Source organism: Penicillium expansum, assembly GCF_000769745.1.
Source record: "Penicillium expansum strain MD-8 chromosome Unknown contig268, whole genome shotgun sequence".
NCBI classification, from domain to species: Eukaryota; Fungi; Ascomycota; class Eurotiomycetes; order Eurotiales; family Aspergillaceae; genus Penicillium; species Penicillium expansum.
The window spans coordinates 19,262-33,342 of NW_015971324.1; the positions used below are offsets into that span (position 1 = coordinate 19,262).

General features: G+C 49.5%; 3 protein-coding genes across 3 annotated transcripts; all 3 read right to left on the reverse strand.

Moving 5' to 3' along the window:
• Positions 1 to 989: 989 nt before the first annotated feature.
• On the reverse strand, positions 990 to 2,759 carry PEX2_077150 (ferric reductase family protein; the record flags this gene model as incomplete). Its single annotated transcript, XM_016744985.1, has 1 exon — positions 990 to 2,759. The coding sequence occupies one exon, from the start codon at positions 2,757 to 2,759 to the stop codon at positions 990 to 992; it is 1,770 nt and encodes a 589-aa protein (XP_016597903.1).
• Positions 2,760 to 4,810: 2,051 nt separating this feature from the next.
• Positions 4,811 to 7,564, reverse strand: PEX2_077160 (uncharacterized protein; the record flags this gene model as incomplete). Its single annotated transcript, XM_016744986.1, has 1 exon — positions 4,811 to 7,564. One exon carries the CDS (start codon positions 7,562 to 7,564, stop codon positions 4,811 to 4,813), a length of 2,754 nt encoding a protein of 917 aa, XP_016597904.1.
• A 763-nt stretch (positions 7,565 to 8,327) lies between these two features.
• Positions 8,328 to 12,280, reverse strand: PEX2_077170 (translation initiation factor 3 subunit CLU1; the record flags this gene model as incomplete). Its single annotated transcript, XM_016744987.1, has 4 exons — positions 8,328 to 11,891; positions 11,956 to 12,011; positions 12,067 to 12,138; positions 12,244 to 12,280. 4 exons carry the CDS (start codon positions 12,278 to 12,280, stop codon positions 8,328 to 8,330), a joined length of 3,729 nt encoding a protein of 1,242 aa, XP_016597905.1.
• Between the last annotated feature and the right edge of the window lie 1,801 nt (positions 12,281 to 14,081).

Here is a 14,081-nt window from a genome sequence, read left to right on the forward strand (position 1 = left end):
TTTTTGGGAGCGTCAAATCTATTGCGATTTTGGAATTTCGTTCGGCCCCCGTCAGTTGGCGTACGCGCTTGGATTTTAATCCCTGTTGCAAAAAGGCGCTATGTCTCGCAGGAACTTTGGGTCGCCCAATGAAGAAGCCCTTGAGACCAAAATTTGAATCGTAGGTTTGCTAAATTCGGAGAAATGTGGTAATTCAGAAAGTTGGCGCTGATGGGGTTACCTAGATCAACCTCCAATATTGGCCCTTTCGCTTCGATGTCTGTAAATGGCCATTCCAAATAACTTGTGAAATCCAGACCTGCTATATCGAGATCCATCGGATCATCTCGGGATTGGACTGGAAATTTGATCCGTAGGGGTATTTTCACCTCAAGGGAGATGAGAGAGGAAGGAATTGAATATCTTTCTAAACGACAAAAGCATGGAATATAAAAACGATCCAGATATTGATTTGGATTGCAAAATCTTTGAGTCCCTCAATATTTTCTCTAATTCCTATTTTTGTTTCGTGTCTTCCCCAGAAAAATTGGGAAAAACCACTTGTCGATCAAGAGCCGGCGCGGGCCGCTTGTCTCTACGCATCGGGATTACGCCTTCGCTTAATCAGGCTCTAAGGGCTATGCTTCTTATGTCGAATGCCGTGAATACAAAGACAACAGATGCTTTTGACTTGTTATAGTTTCTAAATACTATACTTAAAACCATAAGAGATATCGATGCTTAAGAACAATCCTTAATCAAATCGTGCATTTTGCAGGAAAGATATGTACAACTCTATAGATCCACAATGACAGGAAGATCGCTGCCACAAAAGAACAAAAAGATCAAAGTATACAAGAAAAGTCAGCTGCAAAGCAAACCGAACAGACAAGTGAAGGATTATACAACAGTATAACCCTACATAAAAAGACGATAACGACCATCACAACAAACACGCTCATACGCCCAAAAAGACAGCAACTTATATCTATCATGTATATCACCGATGTCTACCAAGTGAAACTCTCTTCCACATAATCAACATTGGAATGAGTCTGTCTCTTCCGACAAACACGGCGAACGTCATCACTCAGACCGCCATTGCCGCAGACAAGAACGCCCATGGCGCCAACTTGATTCTCGACCTCCATGCCGACCAGTGTATCAATATTAGGACGACCAGGGAACATCTGCACGGTTGCAGAGGGACTCTGGATCTCCTTGGTATTGCGCGGCCGCGTAATAAAGAGCATGATGCGCAAGACTTCACGGCGGCGATCCATCGCCAAGATACTGGTCATCCAGGGCCGAATCCACTCCAGGTGTTCGGGCGACTGGATGATCCAGACGAGTGTGACGCGACGGGCAGCGACGGTGCCGTTCGCGAACCCGGCGACCAGATGACGGACGAAGGGGACGTGGTGGGTGATACCGACTCCGCCGGCGAAGAGCATCACAGTACCGTATGAATCCATGGTGTGGATGTTACCATATGGGCCCTCGGCAAAGGCGCGAAGGGTGATCTGTGAGCTTGGGGAGTTCGCGGCACGCTGGAAGAGCTTGTCGGTCATTCCGGTGCGGCGGCGGACGAGGAGAGAGATTGTTTCTTTTTGGGGTGCGCTGAGGATGTCTTTGCTTGAGAGTGGGAGGGACTTCTCATCGGAATTGCTGTCTTCGGTTTCGCTCCAGCCAACGGAGAAAGGGTGCGACGTCCACAAGGCCACTGCTGGGATGTAGAGGTAGATGTGCTGGCCTGGACGGAAGGTCCAGGGACGGGCCATGCGTATGGTAATGCGCATTGCGTCACCGTGCAGGGCCTCGATGGTTGCGGTAGTGGATTCACGGCCGCAGTTGCGGTACACAATAATTAAGAAGCGGGTGGCTCGCTCGAGGGCCCAGAGGATAATGGACGCAAGCAGAAAAGCTTGTGCTGGCATCCCGTTGAGATGGACCCAGAGGAAACCCATAGAAACGGCTGCAATGGCAATGTGCAGGTGGAGGAATGTCTCATAGAATGCATGGCGAATAGGCGAGGGTGAGTGCAGCAGGAGCGCAGTGAGTGCACAAGCAGCCACCAAGCCGGTCAGCAAAAAATTGCTTTTGCCCAGAGCCATTCCGACAACGCTCCAGCCTTTCTCTTGGGCTTTGGGAATAGCCCATGCAAAAACATGTGCAAGACTCTCCAGCACCACGATGCGGCCGAGCCATCGATGGAGCAGATTCCATGTATCGAAAGGCACATGGAGCATAGCAATCAGAGGGTTGCTACGGCCTGCCATCAAGACCAATGGGATCAAGTTCACGGTTGCCATAACACCAGTGCGGTTACGAATAATACCAGCAAGCGTGTCTTTATCGGCTCCATAAGGAGTTGTCACACAGCAGAGCGTGACGTTCATAGCGATAACACCGGTGACAAGGAAAGCATGGAAGCGGCTGGGCAAGGTACCCATGTTAATAGCTGATGAGAGCTGGAGCTCACGGTTGTGTCGGTTTCGGAATAACGCAGCATAGATGATATGCTCCTTGATCCAGGCAAAGGTATCGTGTGTAGAGACGAAATACCGTTGACGGTCATCGGTGAAGCTTGCCAGGCGTCGAAGATGGCGAGAGAAGCGGAAGACGAGCTGCCAGATGTAATAGGCGGCGGCAGCACAGCCAAGGGCAAGGAGTGTATAGCGTGCCAGATCATCATTGATGGCTTCGTAGTAGGGAGAGTAACCACCGCGTTTTTCGATATATTCAATATCCGTTGCACCGGTCAATCCGGCGAGGGACATAGCCAGAAGAAAGGAGTGCATGACGGCCCACCAAAGACGATGCACGTCGAGTGCTTAGGGTTAAGCTTGGTCTGTGGTTTAGCGAGGCCAGCTCGCTGGAAAAGAGTGGATTGAAAGGGGGAACGTTGATATCTGAACCGACCCTACAGAAGGCTCGGAAGATATTGTCGAGGAGTAGAATACTAGCACACGAAACAAATCAACCCCAGGTTGCTTGGTCAAACGGTAGAAGCAAGGATTGAAGGGGTTCAGGCGTTTAGGGTTTTCTGTTGGGTGGCTGGTATCAAGTAAAGGACCTGCCTATATCTAATGTATAGAAATCAGAGGGAAAGCGTGGAATAAAAGCCGTTTGTCGATATTTTGTCGGTCCAATTGGGCTTGGTGAGAAGCGAAAATGCTCATATAACAGCGGGCGATGTTTGTTAAAGGCTGTTGTCGACGGGCAACGAAAGGAATGCTAGTGATCCAGTCACAGCGGGAAAAAATGGGCTAAAGATGGAAAATTGTCGGACACAATGAATATTGTCTCGAAAACAAAGGCAAAATAAATGAGACAATGTTGATTGTAGTAAAAACAAATGAATGAAAGAACAATGAAAGATCGAAAATAGAAAAGAAAGGACTGTTTCCCCTTGTGTCCAGTCCAGTGGAAAGAGAGTAAGACAGAGTTAGGGCCAAGCGGACCAATATGTAGAATTCAACCAAGACTCTCCACCTCCAGCACGGCCCGTATCATGTGTAATTCGGTTTCCATTTTGATTTCTGGGTCTTGTCTCAATTTTCTCGAAAGAGGGGGGTTTGGCGCTGAGGCCACAGATCGGTGCAAGGGAATTCTCCTGTGCGTATGGAGTATAAAGGCAGACGATCCTGCAGATCCATTGCAACGAATCAGGGGCTCATATTTACAGATAGCCTCAGCAGACTTTGACAGAATATGGACCTAGAACATGCGACAGGTCAAGCCCGGGTTGTCATAACGTGGCGGGAATATCGATCAAGGGTTGTGACTGGCCAACACTGCACAACAGTGAAACAGCCAGTGGACAAGCAGAGTTTGACAAGGATCAACAACCGCCACACAGGCTGACATAGATCCGCGTCAATGCTTGGCCTACGACTGGGTTGTTTGAGAAAGGGGCCTTTCCTTCATCGATGAGCCAATCTGCAGTCGGGAGTGGGGAAAAGGGAGAATTGGTGGAGTCACGTTTTCCATATTTGACCGGTCTCCTTTAGCGCCCTTGTCAACCTCAACACCACACTGAGGTGAACGGAGTAACCCACATTAGGGGCTGTGAAACAAGTCCGGTAGGCTATTACTCCAGGCATCGCCATATCAGGTTATCTCCGTCTTTGATTTTCTTGGCATTTCATTTATATCAGACTCTAATTTCCTCTTACGGGGAATTACCCTCCGAGAAACTACTAGCATGCTTGGCCAAACGTTCTTTGATGGACTTGGAATAATTATTCTTACCATTGGTCCTACACTCCTCCGTACTCCCTACTTCTTCACTAGTGGTTTGGGGGGTTGAGACGGGAAAATATGTACCATCCGATGTCTTACACCCCGATTGCGTACTCCTTGCTGCAGGTCTATATCATTCAAGGCCATCCCGCGTTGGCGCCGGAGTTTCGTCTGTCTGCCATTTGTTTTATCTTACGTGCCAGGTAAAGTGCGTAGATAGCTTGTTTCAGGTCGATCTCCAATTGTGAGGTTTTTCCATTGGCATCGTGAGGTCCAAAGGCTAGTCCAAAGTGAAGAAAACAAGTAAAACCAATTATAGAAGTCCTGAACAGACGTATCAACAGCAAAAAACACCAATCTAAGGCCATGGGTATCAAATCAAAAAGCACTAGACACCGATTTTCCAAAAAAAAAAGACCGATCAACCCGTCCATATCCACCGTTCCCTTCAAATAGAAGAATCAAAATCTCGTAAACATAAATTAACCAGGAGACTCTGGGGAATCTCTGACACTCTGCTCGCGCAGGCAAACTGTCACGGGTCTCAACTAGGACCAGCCAAGAAAGCCCCCGGGCCAGGCCCCGCTCAGAAGAAGCTGAGCTCATCGTCACTGTCGTCGTCCTGATAACACGGAATGACCGTTTGTCGAGGTGTCGGCGGCTCAACAATACGACGCGTAGATGAAACCGAAGGGCGCGTAGACCTTCGCCTTTCTACCGTACGATGGACCTGCTTCACAGCACGCTCCAAAGTCGGCCGAACGATAGGCTGACGTGGGCTGCTTTCTTTGTGATTGATGATCACGACTTCAACCTTCCGTGCCTGTTGTGTTGCGGGGGTCCTCGGTCTAGTCAAATTGGTGCTGCGCTCTCGCAGGATGCCTCGGCGAGCGTCTGATTCCATGGTAGAATTGGATTCAGTCGGGGTAGGAAAATGTATTTCGGGATTGTATCCACCTCTGTCAACTACAACCACGGGGGTGGGTCGTTGGCGTTTTCTAGGCCGTATCGATGAAATCTCCGTGTCCTCGAAGGTTCGCTTGGTCGCCATCGGCGGGGGAGATGAAGTCCGACTTGAGGCATTGTCTTGGAAGCGAGCAGACCCAGGTGAGCTGGTGTCTGTGTCCGTAGAAGAAGCGATGCAGGGCACTGGGCTTGATAGCATGCGCATAGGTGTTTTGGCCTTTCGCACTAGGATGGGCTTTCCCTTGGTCGCCGGGGTAGATGCCACCCACTCGCCTATGCTATCTTCCCAGCGAAACAGGCCGGTACCCTGGCTAGATTGCTCAGGTTCTTCTACAGACATTTGGGCAGTCTCTTCCTGGAGCTGTTTTGTCGCGGCCACCTCTTGGACGTCCATGGCCCACATGTGATCATCGGGATCTCCTGTAGCTTCTGCAAACTCCATAGCAGCTTCCGCCGCGACTCGCCCAAGTAAGGTAGACAAAGCCGGTGCATCGGCTACGCGGCCAAGTTGCGAAATCATGTCACGTATTTCGCCGCTAGTATGTTCAATCTCATCTTCTGCTCTTTTTTTGAGGCAGCGAAACGCTTGGTGCACAAACAATGCCAACTCTCTAACCATGTCTGAATGAGATGCTATAATCTCCGCACATTCATCAACACTGGCTGTTGAAGTCATCACATAGTGATTATTGTTTAATAAAATCTTGTTGTTGCACTTTACAAGGCTGGTGGCCAGCAAGATGCAGCCACGCCGTAACAATTGATGAGGGGTATTGTGAGACCGCTGCGCGGCGTAATTTGAGCCCAGTTCTCGCTGCAGAGCGATTTGGAGATAGTTTGTAATATAGCTCGCCTTCGTTCCATCCGCACAATCAATGTCATCGGACGCACGAGACCGTGAAATGTGCATGCCGCAGACCGCTGCCATGAGGCTTATGACGTGATTGCTCAATGCATCCTCCACCTGCAAGGGACAAGGCCGCGCAATATTTGAGATTTCCCATGCTGTGGTGGAGGCAACCCTAGTCGCACGAGCACGAGCAGTCTTTCCCTTCGCGGGATATTTTGGTGTAGAACTCTGAGCAGCGGTGACAGGGCGGACATCACTAGCTGAGAGAATCACAGCCTCAATCAACCGCGTAGCTGCAGGGCAGTCTTCATCCTCTTTTGAAAGGGATATTGTTGCTCGTGTCATCCAGCTAGTCCATAACTTGGTTCCCATCCATTCTGGGGGTAGCACTCCTCGCAAGAGAAGCTTTGCAAGTTCATCGAAGACATAAGAGCGACTGGCAACACCATGATGAGCATATTTGCGTAACAATCGGATCGGATCCGAAGGGTCATAGCCAACCACTGGCCTTAAAGCCTGTGGGTATGGGTAATTTTTACGTGTTGAAAGCAATGTAGAGAGCAATGAGTCACTTTCTTCAGGCGAAAAGGAACGACATTTCTCAATCAAGGCGCATGCAATCGAATCTGTTATCCAATGATTCTGTATCAATGTAGAAACCAAGTAGATACCCTGTGCGCGGACAGCCTCGCGGAGTGGCTTCCAGCCTGTTCCTTGAGGCGCATAAAATGCTTCCAATTCTGTAAAATATGCATCGCACATATCTTCGTCCCCGTCCTTATCCAACTCGTCCTGTGCTTCTTGCTCGCTCGCAATAAATTCAGGCAGGCTTCGCGCCACCATGGACAGCAAGGATCGTGCGCCACGCCTGCTGCTTTCAGATACGGGTGTCACTTCTTGCTTTGATATCATAGTGTTGCAAAGGAAATTTTGGAAGACGCGATCAAGGTTGTGCGCTATGTCGGCGAAGCCCGGATCACCAGACTGGTCGAGAAGTTCTTGCCAAGGGCTCTTGTGGAGCGAATATCGATCGCGAAAAACTTGCGGCTGTGATGTTTGGATATTGGGGTTGACTTGGCCTGTCGGGCGTTCTGATTGTGCACTCGAGGGCATCTCCCATCTCCTCCCAGTGATGAGTGGTGTCGCGACCTCAATAGCGCCGGGCAGGGTACATAGGGCTTCCGGGCTATGGATGGATAGTCTATTGCGCTTTTTGCCTCCAGTCTCCTCTGCTTTGGACGAATACTTGTGTCTGGGTCGACGTCTCTCGGGCTTTTTCCCTGGAATCCAAGCTGGGTCATTTTCATCCAGATCCGCATCTGAGCCTGAGAATTTTTGCCGGCTTTCTGGTTTTTGTTCGGCTTCCAAAGTAGGCAAATCACTGCCCTCTGTAGTTTCCTGTAGTTTAGACTCGGTCACGATCATCGACAGTGTTTCTTTGTGCTTTGCGATTCGACGGCAGATGGAGGTCAAGGGGCGCAGGACACGGTTCGCCCATTTTGCAGTGGCTTGGGCGTCATCCATTGAGAACAAAAGGGATAATAATATCTGCTAATGGTATACAACTGTCAGAAGAATCAGCACTGTCACAGGTTCTTCTCTGGGCCATTGGGGTCGCACTGTACCAACTTCGCCCTACTAACAAGCCCCTCAACGATGCATGATAGGAACAATGATGGCACTTAGCCAGGTATTACCGATAATGCAACAATAATCCAATGTAAATAAGGTATGTTGAAGAATTAAAGGGCGCGTTAAGTGAAAAATGAATGACAGCATTGGACATGCGAGACAAACAAAGAAAACAAACATTGACTAATGCGGTAAAGTGGGCCAACACATATTGCCTATTATGGCAATCTTAGTCTCCCCAGTACATTAATATACTACTCTCAAGTTCAAATATTCTTAAAGATACTCATCTATTCGATTTCAAGTATTTGCATATTCACGTAACGGATTCTACTCATAAAGAGAAAATGATCAAAATGGCAGATCCGCATAATGCACCAGATATGAGCCCATATAAGACAACTGAGTCCTTTCCATGCACGACCCGAGAGACAACCCAACCTAGTAGATGAAACCAAAAATGTAAAAAAAAAAAGAGGAGAGAGGAGAGAGATTTAAAATACAACAGTTCTTTTCGCTCATCAAGCCCGCCCACCGATCCCCAAAATGACAATGTATATAGATATTAACACATGTGATAACCAAGAAAATAAGAACGGGAACCAATCAATGCAGTCTAAGTCAATCGGCTGAAATTGGCCGGATCGAAAATCATTTATGCCTTGTTAGACTGCTTGGAGCCGCGAAGCTTGGGGTTGCTAGTAGCGGCACGCTTCTTCTGCTTAGAGCGCGAAGAGCTGGCGTCGCTACCTTCGATGAACTTCAGGAGCTCGTCGATGCTGCGAGAGTCAAGACCTGAGGGATCGGCAGGGGCAGTGATTTCGGGCGCAGACTGGCCAACCTGGGGTTGGACACGGGTGCCCATGGAGGACACGCGAGGGTTCAGAGGGTTGCGGCGCAGGCGACGAGCCTGGATGTCCTTGGCGTGCTTAGCGATAGAGACAGCGTTCTGAGTGAGCTGCTCGAGCCAGTTCTCGGCCTCCTTGGTGTTGCGGTCTTCGGGTCCAAGCTGGGCGAGGAAGATGTTGTATGCCTCGCGCATCTTGCCAACAGCAGCCTTGGAGTCCTGGTCCAAAGCGAGAGCCTGGGCAAGCTGGAAGAGAATGGTGGCGGTGTTGATGGAGTCCTTGCCAAACAGGTCTTCGCAGATGGAGAGAGAGGCCTCGAACCACTGGCGGGAGTCATTGTACTGCTTGAGGTGTTGCAGCATCACGGCAGCGTTGTTCATCGTGGTGATGGAGTCGGGGTGGTTAGGACCGTAAATAATCTTCCAGACATCCATGGCGTGCTTGATGTAAACCAAAGCGGTCTTGGTGTTGCCAGAGGCATGCTCGAACAGACTCAGGTTGAGGTAGCTCAGAATAGTGTCGGCCGAATCCACACCCATAGTGCGCTCAGTGACGATGACAGCCTTGCGGGCCAATTCCACGGCAGCCTCCTTCTCATCGGTCTGGTAGTACAGCATGGAAAGCTGGTGGTACAGCTTGGCGACCTCGGGGTGCAGAATACCATAGATCTGCTCGTGCAGAGACAAAGACTCAAGGATGAGCTCCTGGCCCAACTGCTTCTGGTTCTGCATGAGAGAGATACGACCGGCCTCCAGGGCCTCCTCTGCCAATGCGCTGCGGGGAGCGGCATCACGGACCAAAGGAACAACATTCAGAATGTCATCAGCAGTGAAAGTGACAGCGGGCTTAGCCGGCGCCGGGGCGGCGCGAGTAGGGGACTTGTTGTCGCCACCCTTCTTCTTGCCCTTCTTCTTAGGCTCCTCTTGAGTAGATCCGTTAGTGACAGGAACAACAACCTGCTCCTTGACCTGAGCCTTGGTGAAGGCGAAATCGCGGGCACCGAGCTGGAGACCCAACTTGATGGAGATGTCACGCAGAAGCTGCAAGTGTCTCAGAGAGTTGGTCCAGTCCTTCTCAAGGGAGAAGCGGAAGCGGATGGTGACCTGCTTCTCAAGCTCGGCCCGGAGGGACTCGGGAGTGACATTCTCAAAGGAGAAATCGCCCTCTGGGAAAATCGCACGCAGAGATTCGTCAATCTCAGCCTTAGGAGTAGCGTTAACGTCCGAACCAAGAAGACAGTTCAGCAAGTGAGAAAGGCAAGGGGCAACGAAGGGGGCGGGAACGTTGTTCAGGTAGCGGTTGGCAACGTGTTTGAAGGCACGAGTAATCATCTCCTGAACCAGGAGGATGGACAGGGCCTGCAGGCGAGGTCCCTTCTCGGCGGACTGCTGGGCCAACTTTCCGAGATAACGGAGGTTAATACCACGCTTGTGCAACAGTTGGGTCAAGGATTGACCGTCCATGGGGAAGCCGACGTCACCGTCGTGCAGGTCCTTAAGCAGGTCGGGGATGACCTTGGACCGCAGGTGATCACAGGCATCGCGGACTTCCTGCTCATCCTTTGCCCATTGCTCCTTCTCCTCGGCAGTCTGGGGCACCTGACCGCTGAAAACATCGGGGTTGAGAGCAAGGTTGAATCCAGAGATGTCAACACGCTCCTGTTCCGCGGTCTCCTCCTCGGTCTTGCCCTCCTTGGCAGCCTCGGCGCTAGCAGCCTTGCGGTTTTCCACCTCGGCCTTCACGTACTGGCTCATCTTGTGGCGCCAGTAAGACTCGACCAACTCAAGTCTGAGAACAGACATGCGGTGCGGGTAAACATCGCTGCCATCCTCTTCCTGCCACTCGGCATCCAGAGGAGCCACGCGGTAGAGATCCAGGACGTACTTCCTACCGTCAGTACCCAAAAGTCCCTTGGTCTCGACGCTACCTTCGAGGTCGTGACGCTGGTTCTCCTTGTCCCAAACAGGGTGCTGCTTGACACGGAGAGCCTTCGAGAGCTTCTCGAAGACCGGGACAAAGTCGGCGTGGGTGGCCACAACCTCCTTGCCCTCAACACCGCCGTAGTCAATCTGGTGCTCACCGGGCTCGCGCTGCTTGAAGATACCAGGAACAATACTCTGGCCAACAATGCGCTTACCCAGGTAGTCGACCACCACGGTTCCCGGGGTGAACAGACCCTCGATATCAAGCTGGTTAACAGCCTTGATACCGAGAACGTCCTTACCCACAGCCACACGTGCGGCTTCGTCGCCACCCTCGGAGGTGAAAGTTCCAACACCATCGGCACCGAAGGAGTAGAAGATGTTGTTGTAGACAAAGATCTGGGCGTCCCGCGCCTCAGTGGGGTTTAGAGGAGCAACCTCACCCCGGGCAACCAGGACTGCACCGCGAGCTGCGGCCTCGTTATAATCGGCGAACAGCTTGGAGGTCAACCGTTCCCGGAACACGCGGTCCTGAACGGTCTCGCGGGGCAGCTCGCGGGTGGTCTGGAATTCCTCGTTCCAGTCACGCAAAGTCTCGGCGTTATCAACACCAGAGATCAGGTAGTTCTCCTGCGAACGGGTGATATCGGGCTGGTGGGCATTCAAGCTCGAAGTGCTGGGGGCGATGAGCCATGGGCTGTTGGGGATGGCGTTCTGGAAGGGGAAAGTGGTCAAAAGATCCTTCTCATTGTTGTACTCCTGCAGAGCCTCGAAGGATTCATTGAACGAGGGCGAGAGTTGGGAGATGAGAGTGAGCAAGGAGTGGGCGCTGCCCTTCTTGGGGTGTGTTGGCTTCGGGAATGGATCGAATCTGATGCTCGAGTTCTTGTTCACGAAGAACCCAGACACATGGGCAGTGATCTGGAATTGTTCACCTTCGTTAGTGGCAACCACAAGGTAGAGCAAGTGACCCTTCTGGCGGAGGTTGTACGGAACAGGGTTCCATGCAGACAGCGAGATGGACTTCACTGTTTTGGGCAGAGGAGCCTGTGCGGTGGGCAGGATAGTCTGCAGCGGTGAAACTCCAGTCAGGTCATATTTGGAGAGCGAGTGTTCCTTCTCGGACTCGCTAGCCTTGATAGCGTCTGCCGTAATAGCATCATGCAGGGACAGGCCAGCGGAGATACCATGGAGGTTATCAACACGGTCACCAGAAGCACCAATTAGCTCCCTAATGCGCACAACATGCATACGGGCCTCCTTTTCGGTGTAGGGATCCTCGACCAGGACGATCTCGGAGTCGGCCTCGAGGTCTGGGACCTCAGACAGCTCGACGAAGTCGTTAATGCGCTTTCCGTTGAACTCGAGGTGGAAGCACGTGTATTGGAAGGTTCCCGGTAACTCGACGATGGATTGGCGGACATCCTGGACCTGTTCTTGGCTGGAGACCTAGAGAAACAAACGGGTCAGATAAATTTTTTCACTTCGTGGCCTTTCAAAACATCAAACCCACCATCACTTGAATCTTATGCGGTGCATGAGGGAGCTTCACGGAGATCTGGAAAAGACCTATAGTCAAGTTAGAACGCTGCTGAACAGTTCTGCGCCTGTTTACCAAACATACCACCCGCGTTGTCCTCCTCTGCGCCCTCGGGAGCGTTGCCATTGGCAATCTCTTGAGAAGCTTGAGGAGCCTCTGTTCCTCCGTTAGCTCTTATGCCTTGCATCTTGTTCTATCCGGAACCCATGCTGTATTCCAATGGACCTTGCCCAGCATGGAGGTTCCAGGGCCAACACACACCTTTCGAGTGCTCCAACTCCTCATTGGTCTGTGCCATTATGTCGAGCCGGTTATAAAAAAAGAGCTTCGACGAAGTAATAACAGTAAACCCTTATCTCACCACCGTCACGCGAGTGAGAGACAAAGTTCGGGGAAATGGAACGGGAAAAGAAAAGATTGAGGACCTGCGGGGGATTCGACAGGTAGAAATTTTAGTATAGTGTACAAAGAGAACAAGGGCAATTGAGCAAGAAACAAAAAACCCCGTACCCCAGGAAGTTGAAAAAAGGCAAGGATGAATGGATAGGACGGTGAAATTGGGAAACCGGAGAGAAAATTTCTCGGATGCGGCATACCCTCGGAAGTGCTCGGGCGGTGGGTTCGGGGAAGGGCGCCGCGGAGAGGGACATTTTTCTCCACAGTCTCTGCAATTTAACTGTGAGAAAGATGGTGTAATTAGTTCGGAGTGGCTGTATATAGAATAGAAATATAGTATCTCCTAAGTAGGGCTATATAGTTATGTAATTTTCATCGATTGTTAATACCAGTTTCATAGATCTACAAGTATGGTGCTGGGGTACCAATGTTTTTCGACTGTGCGTCAACGTGCATTAGCGATTGTGTACACCGTGGCATGTTATTTCATTGGTGATAAACCATTTATATTGGAAAGCTTTATCTTTAATTGGTCCATATTAATGGGTAGAAGAATATAAAAATGTACATTGTAAAGACGGTTGAATTTTTACATAGAAGCTAACAGGGCGAACACCAACTATGTAGTTGTCTAGTTATTTATACTATGGACTTGACTGCGGAGAAGGGTTCATCTCCAAATTTAGAGATGTAGACAGTTCAACATTAAATGTATAGATAGTAACATCTATATCTTCATGTCCACAAGAAACTTCCTTTCTCAATGACGTATATTAGTTAGTGACCTTGTGGTTCGGATATATATGTGACAAACTATACGGAGTAGTTAGACCAAGGATACCAGATCGCAGGAAAAAGAAGCTAAAACCTATGTTATGTTGAGATAATTAACTATTACGCTTCGTATCTACCTCAAAGATCTACTTTATAAAATTTAAATGCTTGAAAGCCTTGCAATATCTGTATGCTGTGTCCCCATCGGCTTTGATGGAGTTAAGTGGTAGCCTTTCACCATAGCAATGCCAAGTTCGAATACATGAATTGTAAAAAAAAGAAAAGAGAGCTGCATATCAAAGTGAAACTCATATTGACGTACGAAATTGAGAGTGTAGCGACCGTAGAGAAATAGTGCTTGGGTGTTTTTGCTTGGCAGTAAACTACCCAGGTAAATGTAACTAATTATTCACCTCTACTGATAGATAGAAATACTAATTGGATGAGCCCAGGGGTTGAATCTCTTATATGTCAGTTGGAGTCTACTTAGTTTTGCTATATACCGCAAAGGCTACTACAATATATGTATGGTATAGATGGCTTGTTTGTTTACCTCCTAGAGATAACTAACTAGTTAGTTTTTCTATGGATCCACCGTCTTCTACACATACTTTAAGAAAGAAAAAAAAAAGAAACCAATAAAAAAAGAAATCACCATATATTTAATAAAATACTTGACCTAGAGTGATGAATTGAATCTATAATATTGTGCTCGCGCCCCGTGAATATGACGATTGAAGATCCATGGATGTTCCTAATTAGATCGCCAAGCCTTCTGCATCCCTGGTTCATCGAGGCTGAGGCCAACTCCACAACTTTAGCCACAATCTTCTTTTTTTTTGAACTCCCTTGTTTCTTCTAGTCTTTCTTTAACTTCTTTTTGTCTCTTTGTTTCCTTGTTTCTCTTCTGATATCCAATCTCTTTCATC